The 11,692-nt window shown below is 33.4% G+C and overlaps 1 protein-coding gene across 1 annotated transcript; it reads left to right on the top strand.

Moving 5' to 3' along the window:
* Window positions 1-266: 266 nt before the first annotated feature.
* Window positions 267-11,684, top strand: LOC140751616 (uncharacterized). Its single transcript, XM_073085585.1, has 2 exons — window positions 267-669; window positions 9,271-11,684. Exon 2 carries the CDS (start codon window positions 9,293-9,295, stop codon window positions 10,166-10,168), a length of 876 nt encoding a protein of 291 aa, XP_072941686.1. The 5' UTR covers window positions 267-669; window positions 9,271-9,292; the 3' UTR covers window positions 10,169-11,684.
* The last annotated feature ends 8 nt before the right edge of the window (window positions 11,685-11,692 follow it).

The following is an 11,692-nucleotide window of genomic DNA, read 5'->3' as shown; positions in this document are numbered from 1 at the left end:
AATTAGTTAAACCTAGGTTCTTAGTATCTTCGTAACATTAACATTACAAAAAAGAAAAAAGTTCGTGTATGGATTTATAAATAGCTTAAATTTTGAAAGTATTATATCCTTTATTTGTATACAACTAATTTGTATACCAATTATTACATTTTATTATTTTGAATTATATGATAAAATATTTAAAGGCAGATTATAATAACAATGGATAACTGTGCATACCAAGCCTTATTGATTGCCAATAAAAAAAAGTATTTTTTTAAAATGTCACTTTGTCAGAGTCAGTCGGCCAGAGCACAGAATACATTTTTAAAGAAAATAGTTAAAATAATAATATGTGATAGTTTTCGAGGATTTAAAAATGAAAAGTGAATTAAAGTGTACATTTTCATGAAGAAAAAAAGAAAAATATTCGTAATAAAAGACTACATAACCAGGCTATTTTCGTCATTAATATTAAGTGCATGGTTTGTGATGTTTTATCCGTTCGTTGTGAAAATTAACGCAGCTAATTAATTCGAAACAGTGATTTAGTTGGTGTCAAAATTAATATTTTCGATGATTGGGTGTTTGAGTTTTAATAATATTATACCAAGGACATGTACATAACAAATCAGAAATATTCGAGGCATTTGTCGATATCTACGGGCTACGGACTATGCTCTACAACTGGTAATATATTTATGAAATTACTAACATAAAATAGTAATCACAGAAATAAATAACGATACTCCTCCCTAACCTAAGTAAGACAAAACTAACAGTAGTGTCTATTATTGATGTTTTTTTTATTCCCGGTTTGACAAATTCAGGGCATATTACTTAATTTTACTTAGTTAAACTTAAAGAAAGACTTGGATTGGCTATAGAGCTTCTTATGGCCCAAGAGGCGTAGATTGCCTTTTTTTTTTATTCATTGAAATATGTTGAGTATTTTTTAATTTACTTTTTGCTATTATAATGGCAATGACTTTAGCTACAAATATTTTTCGAAGTAACTGTTTAAACTAGTGAATTAGTAAGCATATTTTCAAATAACTAGAGAGCCTGGAGTAGATCTCAGTTCCAGGCTGGGATTTGTAGAAAAAAGAACTTGTGCATGTGAAGATAGACACTTATGTGATATTTTAAGTTTCAATATATGAAGGTGGTAGAGAAGCGGCACTACCACCACACCTCTTTCTGCCAGCAGCTATAACAGCAGTGTTAACACTGCTGTGTTTTGGTTTGAAGGGTGTAGTAATGGAGACATACTTTTCTAAGGAGTTCCAGCATAGTCCTCAGAGGTAGTGGTGCATCTGTGGCTGACCCCAGGTAGGAATATTTAATCCTAACTGGGATTGATTACAAATGACTCCATGCTCATCTACTACTCTGATGTTATAAAAACAAAATATTATAAAAAGAAAATATTTTTGTAAATGTCTCACGGAGCTATCATTGTTACGTTACCATTATTACCTTTAAGTATCGAGTTTTATTAATACTCATTACTTTGCAGAAATCTTGCACTTTTTATTATTATTTGCTTTTTGGTAATCTCATATGTTTTGAACGACTTATATGTTATTTATAATTAAATCTTTTTTCTCTGTGCAAACGTAAAATACAATTTTACTGAATATGTAGCTTGAATTGTATAAATTGTTGATTAGTTACTTCCTCTAATTAATTTTGAAGCTTTTACTTGAGCATTGTCAGTTTTTATATATGAATTTTGACCTTTTACTCTAAAGATACATATTTGAATCACAAGTGTGATGGAATGTCATTTGCTTTTTCTATTAAGCAAAAAATATGTAAACAAAACCATACACACTTGAGATTTCTCCATAATTTAATTAGACTAAGAAAATTTTACTACAGTGTAATTTTAATAGATCGTCTACATATACATGCGGATCTATCAGCAGCCCCTAAAATTCAGAATTGTATGCTTAAGTCCTCAACCTTTTTGGCTGTGCTAAAATTTCAGAAATAAAAGTATATTTTTTTCTACCTTAACTATCGATTTATTACAGCATACTCATATTTCTCCTTATAGAAAGACCTTTTTTCACAGATCAGTTAACTTTTCTCTAAATAAAATTAAAAATCTTCGACTTCAAACAACTTATAATTCAATTGTAGATGAAGACAACTAATCTCATACAAAAACTGTCAAAATCTATTCTAGCTCACTAACAAATGGAATAGTTCTTATATCATGTTATATTCTTGTAAAATTGTTAAAGATAGTTTGATTGATGACTTTCAATCATATTAGTATAAACTGTTTCTTATATCTTGAGCTCTCACACATTGCTATATATTTAGAATGTTCATTGATTCAGGATATGAGGATAGAAGGATTCAGGATTCAGTTCATAGTTCAGTTAGCTTGAAGTTAATAATTAAGATTTGATGATGAAGTCTTCAAGGATGCTAAAAATTTAATAATTTCGCTATATTTCATGTATCCCCTATTTAACAATAAGCAACAACTTATTAATTAAGTACAAATTTTACTAATAATTCTTAAACTACGTGAAATATAGTGTGTAATTAGGACCATTAATATTATGATTATTTTACATTGTAAAACTTACAATGTCAAAATCGTAATATGTTACTTTTGGTCAATAAGGTTGATTTCGGATGCAATGAGAAATTATCACAAAGTCAATTATTATCATGTGCAATATCGACCTTGACCTAAAAAAACACCCCAATAAAGCTATTCCGATCTTATGAACACTTGTTTACACTTACAGCGAAACTAACGTATCAACGTGCGTAAAATTTCAATATTTCTTGCGATACGATTATTTCTTTGTTTTCGAAAGATCTATCCGACGGAGATATGGCGCCGAACATCCCTTTTATTACAGAGATCGTAGGCTAACTGCAAATTAGATTTTAGATACGCAATATATAAAGTAAAAAGCTTACTTTACTACTAATCGCATTTTTGTTAGTATTTTTTGGGATTCAACCGTTATTTCTAATACAAATGTTAAGATTATCTATCAATAATTTTAGATATTTATTTATGATCTATCGGCAATAACTTTCCTTGGCTACCAATTGGCCGCAATTACATTTTTTTCCAAAAACGTAAAGTTAAAAAATACATATAGGAGTAAGTTAGTTATAATTTACATCGTTTTTATAGTATCATTACTTCGTACCAATTTTAACATTTGAATATGAATAAAAACTTTTCGAAAAAGATGATGGAAAGTGAGAATAAGCCTAATTTAAACCGTTGTTCCTTCATCAAGCACAGTAGGTAGGCACTTCACCTGCGCTCTATATTTAGTTCCATTGTGTGTTAGCCGAGCTATATTGAGAAGCTGCAGTGCTAAAGTTCTACCAAAACGAAGTTATTAGCCCAAACTCTAAACAACATTGTCAATATTAACTGTTGTTCTCCGCTTGTGGTGTTTGTAGGACGTTGTAAGACCGACTCGTAGGTAGATAATTATTTTTAAATGGAGGGGCTTAGTAGGGTCGTCCATCCGTCAAATCGCGGGATTTTTGAAAATCTACCTTTATAACCAAAGTTCTTTGTACATGCAGGGAAACTCGAAACGAACCGATATAAACTTTTGACAATATAGATTCAAATTAAACGAAAGTGATACCCATTTCTATGATGAATATTCGTCAATACGTACAATACATTCTCATAATTTATGAAAATGAAGTTTGGTTGCAAATTCTTCTAGTCTACTCTAAACATTGCCCACAATGAAAATAAACATTGCATTTGCTTTCGTTCTAAATCAAATATTATAAAGCAGTAAATAATCCGCGTGTATTGCATCCTATTATCAACTGTGTTTGTTTTAAGAATTTTTATTACACAATAAAGAATAGATTATTTTAATAGAGGTTACGTAAGAATCAAGTTTAGCCGAGTTAGTCACAAGCTGCTAATAAGCTTCTAATAAATACGATATCGGTGAACTCCTGACGACAAGTCCGATTTACCCATGTCACTCTATTATTATAAAGGTCACAAAGTTCGGCGTCAATAGTGTCTACGATCCTATGACCTAAGGATAAATTTCACAAAAGACAAAGGTACTCATTCTATATTATTGAGAGAAATACTTAGTTAAATCTTCAGCAAGTGCTTTTCTAGTATAAATACCTACGTAGGGCCTACGTTGATATTTGTAAATTATTTTGTCTATTTCAGTGAATTTTAAAATATGTTTTCACCGCAATATTCCAACGTTAAAATGATGAAAACAGGCGCTGAATTCTTAAACCGAACGTTGTATCATATCATTAAAAATTGAAGACCCTTACCATACGGCAGTATCTCTTCTTTGTGGTACCGAAATACAATATACAAGAATAACAAATCCATTTTATGTTCATAATAAATAGTGTTTGTTTATCATAAAAGCGTGTTTTTTAGTTTTTTTAACTATATTTATTTTATTTATTTTTAGTGTTTGTTGTTATAGCGACCATTATTATGCATCGTCTGTAAAAAAATCAAATGTCTATCTATTACGGTTTAAGAGATAAAGCCCTGTGACTCACGAACAGACAGCGGAGGGTTACGTTTTACCCTTTGAGTACGGAATCCTAAAAATCATTCTACAAGATGGCATTATAGATATGTTTCAGTAAATTTGAGTTATAGGGAAATAACATTATTATTTTTCAAAACTAAAAATCAATCTAGTAACTTTGCCTGAACTTTCTCTAAGGCGCTTTCTCTCGCCTCGAAAATCGTTAATCCTGAGGATGTTGATAAGGACAATGGTACAAAATTATTAAAATCGTGTATTGTCATCGGTTTTTGATCATTATTCAAAATTTTGAATTAAACTGAACGTTCAAAGTGGATAGAAATCGGGTTCAAAGATTCCGTTACTATTACGTACATACATACATACATACATACATACATACATACATACAACCCAAGCTAATAAAAGCGTGTTAAAATCTCTCAAAAATAGAGTATTACGATATTGTTTCATAATATCGATTGTGACATGGTATGTGATACAGGTTAACATTTACTATTACAGTAGGTACACTTTAGCACGGTAATAGTAAGATACTATTGCTGTGCTTTTACTGTTGCAAATATTTGCAAACTATAATTTTGGACATGTTTTCGCAATTATTATATTTACACCGAATGTAATACATGAAAAAGTGAAAATTGTGTATTAAATACGTATGTGTATACGTATTTAATACACAATTTTCACTTTTTTATACAATTTTCACTTGCAAAGTGCATACACATGCAAATAAATAAATTACGAAAGTATACATTTTAAATTTAGAGTGTAAATTCGTTTAAAAATTATTCGCTTAAATCAAAGGACGCATAGCTACGAGTAGGAATAAAAGTTAGACAAAAATATGAAGATCAAATTATCCCGAGGAACGGAATAGTATAATATTCTCTGCACGCGAGTGCTACTGTAATTAAATCGGCTGTTGAACGATTAATTTTGAAGTTTTTATTCCGGTAAGTCTAAACATCAATCTTTTTAAACAGCTCTCAAAATTTGAGCATTACATTCATTCAGCAGTTGTAAGTAATGGATCGCCGATTATCTTTTCTCACTCGAATAAAACGCTAAAATGAAAGGAAGTGGTTACTTGGAAAACCTTTTACCAGTTTGTTTATCCACACGTCACAACAAAATGTACGCTTCGCAATGATAATCGTTATGATCGATGCCACTATTCACGATAAATCAAATTGACCATGCAATTTAAGCATAATCTATTTATACGCACAATTACAATGATCCGATGCGTACATTCCACACATCGCGTCATTGCGACTCGCTCGCAACTATTCTTATTATTTTCCTTAGATCTCTGCGTGTTTTATGTTCTTGTAGATACCTAACCATTGATTTAGTGTACCTACGCTTTCGTAGATAAATTCTAGTCTAACGCTGATTCATATTATAAATAAAATAAAACTTACGAACACGTCACGTTGAAGATGAGTAGCCTTTGTTATTGAAAGCAAATTTTGATCGTAGCAGTAACTCTCAAAATAATAAGGTTAAGAGAAAACTGAAGAAGTAATCCCAAGAAAATGCAATACTGTAAAAAGGTGAAAAAATATTGCCGCTGAATGGTTTCATTTTTGTAGAATACAGTAAAAAATATAAGAGGGCGTCTTCAATGCAAATTACGCCATCTTGAATTCTATGATAACCGAGAGACGCTGTATGGAAAAGGTACTTGAAATAAGTATCTTAAAAATAAACGCGCTTCACAATGAAAGTTAAGAAAACGTGTAAAAAATAATCGCTGAAGCTTATTCTGAATTATAAACGAAATACTTTAGAGCACTATAGCAGAAATCTCGATTATCATTATATTTAATAATGGAAATTAACCTACAGTAGCAGTACTCACATGTTCCAAAATCACACATGTAGCATGTACTGTACATGTGTACACAGTAGTAGTTTAAGAAAATATTGTAACTGACAATTTGTAAGTGCCGACGTTGGCCTATACAAAAAAAAAATCATTTCATTACCAACTCAGTTTACATATTACCTGGACATTATTTTGATATACTTATTACCTCCCGAATCTCCATCTCCCTAAATTACAATGTTATTGTGATATTGAATAATATGTGCACATGGAAGATTTTCGGGACGAAGATATTAAACCATTTTTCAATATAGTAGATCCTGTTCAAGGACCATCTAAAGCCGTTTGACTACTACCTAGACTACCCTAGACAAACTCACAGAAAAGCTAAGCAATGTGCGACCCTATATGTATTTTTATGAACTAACATTTTCCTTTAGATCAGTTTTGACTTACTCCTTAGAGCTTTTTAAAACTCATTCATTCATAAAACTACTCACTATTCATAAAAACTCATTTTTTTAAAACTCATTTAGGATGTTGAAAAATAATTTACTGGTTTCATTTAAGATTTTACTTAAATCCGTTCAAAATATATCATAGGTTTATCCGTTTTTATACGATATATGTATAGGTAGGTAGAATAATTATGGTTACGTACGATACGAGTAATTAACCTGCTTTTCAAGAAGACTACTACGATCTACTACGATTTCAAAAAGACTACTCGAATCATCCCGTTAATAAATACTGTAATCACAATAAGTATAAATTGTATTATGAAATCATATTTTCATATGATGTTAGGTCTCAATAAATCGTCTATAACGTTAATGTTAATATTATTGTTGAAGTGGTCGTAAATACAAAATTAATATGGAAATGAACTGAGCCAAAAACATTTCCGCGCTCCTTACACAATGAAACACCAAGAAGCCACGCCCTTGAATTAAATTTATGGGATTCTTGAGGCATTTTCCGGGATAATCGCGCCTATTAATGCTCGGCGGAGTTGATAAATTCTGGATATTTCTGAATTAGCCTGTTTTGTTAGTTGGTAGGGTTATGGGAAATGTTTTATACTTAAAAGTCAAAGTATTTTTAGTTAATTGATTATTACTGGAAGAATAAATAAGTCCCCTACCATATGTATCGGTATTAGTTTCTTCACAGAAAAGAGCACGAAACGACATAATAATCAATTGAGATTTTTTATTCTTTTAAATCATATTTTTGATTGTTTTTGATTGTATCGCTTGTGTGCGCCTAGTTGTAAATAAACTTAGGTAGGTGCTTTTTTGCAAATAAAATGGGATTTTCTCAATTAGGTAACGATCAATCAAGGACATCAAAGTTGTTTTAAACACCATATTATAATGATAGATTCTGTAGAAGGTATTTAAATTGTAATACATATTGCCAAAACAATCTGTCAAATAGAAACTAATATAGTGATAGTGGATATTTGACCTATATTCTCGAGTTTCCCCTCGAGGCTCCTGTCGCGCGCATCATTGTGCACGGTTATTCAATTGTTAGGAACCCTAAATATTTGGTGTAAAATATATTGTTCTGTGCCTACCTTTTTAACTAAAAGTTCGGTCAATAGCAGTTCTGTTCTAAAACTGGCTCTATTACCGAAGGCTTTTACAGACATATTTATTAAGATTGACGTATAATATTCAAATAAGCATACCTATGGGCTTAAAAGTAGCAGTGATTTTGAAATACTTTACGCTTATTATTTAATATTCCGCTTGCCGCACCCGAGAAAAGTTGGAAACTTCATTTTATTATACATATCATGTATAGTATACACACGAAAGCCAAAATCAATAATGTTGATAAAAGATGACAGGAATTGAAGAATTTTAGGGACAGTTATGAATATATTAATCGTACAGAATACTTTTCACACGAGCTTAATCCGCTCTTCACCTATTTTGAGTTTCAAGGGTTATGATGGGTCGATCAACTTTTTTGTTCTCATTCGTTCACGTGTAACGCGACCAGGCCCAGAAATCGATACAGCTAAAAATCTTGAATGGTCACATTATAAAAATATTTCAAATTTGATAATAAGTAAATTCAAATGTATTTTAATAAGTTAAAGTAGAATGATTTATTGTGACTGAAGTTTTGAACTCGAAGTAGTACGTGTTATATATGGGTTTTTTTTTTTTTTTTTTTTTTTTATAATATAAGAGTAGCAGACGAGCATGCAGTCCACCTGATGGTAAGTGGCTACTGCCGCCCATGGACATCTGTAATCAACCCCAGATAGGATTAGATATTCCTACCTGAGGTCAGCCACAGATGCGCCGCTACCCCTGAGGACTAAGCTGGAACGCCTCGGAAAAGTCTGTCTCCCTTACCACACCCTTCAAACCGGAACACAGCAGCGCTTAACACTGCTGTTATTAGGTAGAAATAGGTGTGGCGGTGGTGCCGCCGGAGTCGAACCACAAAGGGTTCTACCACCTTTAAAATTATTATGGGTATTTTAAATGAAACAATTTTACCCGGCATATGCAAAAGGTAACCAAAAGCGAGGATATACATAAATAAAGGTAGAAGCTAAGCGCCACCACACGATATGCCGCGTCCCAGATATGTCGGTCCGGCAACGGTGAGCGGAAATCGCCTACCGACAACATTGTTGTACGCTCTTCCAGCTACATTCTGTTATTGGAAAATAAATATAGCGCTCACAAAATTTTGCTCATGTGAAATATATTTTATTTGCCAAAAAATATCGCCTATAATATATCGGATTATACGGATTATATAATGCAATGAATTGTCAAACCAGTGCTTATCTTAAAAGCTTTCTCTTTATCTAAACACATGGTACCAGGCTATTCATGTTTTCAAACAATACATTATAACTACTCTTATATTTGGCAGGCGATGAAAACTTGACCGAGCCATGGAGCACCGTGAAGGATGGGGCGGTGGAGAGGCAACGACGGCCGAGAATCGCACCGAGCGCTCGCAGGCAGATCGAGATCGGGTTCGGATCGAGTTTTATGCCACTTACGACGTCATGACAGGTGTGCGTATAGCCGCCACCCTTGGCGGCTTCTTCGCACTAATGGTATTTTTAATTGTGTACAAGAGCCGCAGCAAATCAGTCAAGGCATTAAACGATCCGAAGTTGGTGGAGTTTGCAGAAGCTGTTGTGGCCGAGGAACAAGCCGTCGAAGAGGAGAGACAACTGACTGCGGCGCTGGAAGAAGCACTCTCTGAACGTGCACGTTCCAGGCCCTCGATCGGCGAAGAACCGCTTTGGCCGAGGACAGCTCGATTTGCATCTTATGGGGGAGGTTATGGTAGTTTACTAACACCGCCTCGTCGGCTCTCAAGTTTTCGCGGAGATTCGCTACCAGGATCTGCGCTAAGATTTGCAGAAAGACGTGCATCGGCCGGAACTCGTGATCGTCGGCTCAGTTCGGCGACTTGCTCGAGCTCGGGCAGTTCATACCTTGAACGGCGTGGCTCGTCAGTCGTATGTGCGCTACATGAGCGCCGTTTATCGCCGTGTCCTAGCGAGCGGCTGGCACCTCTCGCTTCGGTGGGAAGCGTGGGGCCTTCGTATGCGGTGGAATGTGATCTCTTGTCGGTTGGCGCGGACTCTGTGTTCGCGGAAGACGATGCAGATTCTACGGACGATGAAGTTGAACAGTTCTCTACGGACAGCGGCGGCGGTGACGCCGCTAATGCTGACTGCACGGAGTTGGTGAGCCGGCCCGCACTACCGCCGCGTCTTGATCGAGCTTCGCACTCCCGCGAAACGTTATTCTAGTCGTCCGACATGCCAGTCGGTTGTTGTATGTTAATATCGCGTTAAAATATCGACTTTTCTGTTCGCAACAAATTTCTGTAGAGTAGTAACATATCAGTGAAAATATTAAACATATCGTTTTAAAAAAAGTGAAAAAAGGAACTAAGGAATTAATATTTAATTATTATAAAAATTTTAAAGGATTTTCATAAAATATGACTTATAAGGTTTGCTACAAATATTAAGCAATGAAAATAAATATTATGTTATTATACATATAATTTGTATCGGAATAATATCGGAAGTTGAACTTATTATGTTTCAAGTATCTTTACAAAAATGGTAGAATTGTCGATATTTTAATATGTCTTTATAGTGTGTAAATAGTTTGTTTTGTTATTAATTGATGTTTCATAATGTTGATGTTCTCAGACCATGATAGGATTTTTACGTATGTATGTATGGCTGTATTTTTGCAAACGACTATCTGAAAATAGTTATCCGAAAACGCATTTACTTAATCATGAATCCTGAATTCGCTTTTGTATGATTGAAGCAATAATCTCGGGATCGGTACTAAATTTGTTACAGGCGGCCTTTGCCGTCGCTCTATTTCGTATTTCGTTTTATATTTTATAACCATATGAGTGTAACTTTGTACGCAACTCTGGTAGGTTCACCGTTCACCGTTTAGTGTTCTCTGTAAAGGTACTAGTTAAAATAATTATACGCCGAATTAGTCTTTTATAGAAACATTAATATTTAGGATGACATTTGTAAATTTTTACTAAATTGCTACTACGGAACCCATTATAATAATCGAAACAATCGAACAAACTTAATAACACAATCATTAAATTTTACAATTAGAGTACTTGTCATTTTTATTTGTTACGCATTATGTGATATTAACATTCTGAAAATATATTTATTTAAAGATGTGTATTACTTAATTATTTAATTTATTTTTCCCAAAACTCTTGAAACTTTAATTTTTTTAAGTATGCTTATTCCGATCATTTGGTGACGAGTTCCACAATTAGAGGCTGAATATACCAATGCTTTGCCGGCTCTTATATGTCTGTAAACGTGTAAAATGTAGGTAGTGTACTTGTGTAGGGGTAGTCGTCAGTGCAAAGTCAATTTAAGATTTTTCGTATTATGTTATACATAAACATATTATTTGTTTACCTATCTAAAACAAAAAATAAAGGGCACATAAGACCAATTCGTCCTTTGAACAATAAATGAACGCTACAAGCGGCCTAAGGTTACGCTACACGAATATCACTTTCCAAAAAACTGCCACTGTTCTCGATTAGTAAGATATTCGGACACCGGAGTTTTATTGATTCTCGTGAGCCGATCCCGTCTAACGCGGGCCCAGTAGATTAACTAACACGACTCGTTTTTATTACGATTTAGATTTAGGTGTTAGTTTATGTAACTGTTCGTTGCTCGAATTAAAAAGAGCTCCCAGTAGCCTGTAAAATGTTGAAATGTATGAAAAAATATTGTAAATATAAAACACAACTAATCTGTTGT

This window comes from Epargyreus clarus, unplaced genomic scaffold (assembly GCF_041222505.1).
Source record: "Epargyreus clarus isolate Ecla_fem2 unplaced genomic scaffold, WU_Ecla_fem_2.2 ptg000023l, whole genome shotgun sequence".
Classification (NCBI taxonomy): domain Eukaryota; kingdom Metazoa; phylum Arthropoda; class Insecta; order Lepidoptera; family Hesperiidae; genus Epargyreus; species Epargyreus clarus.
This window is presented reverse-complemented; position numbering and strand designations above follow the sequence as displayed.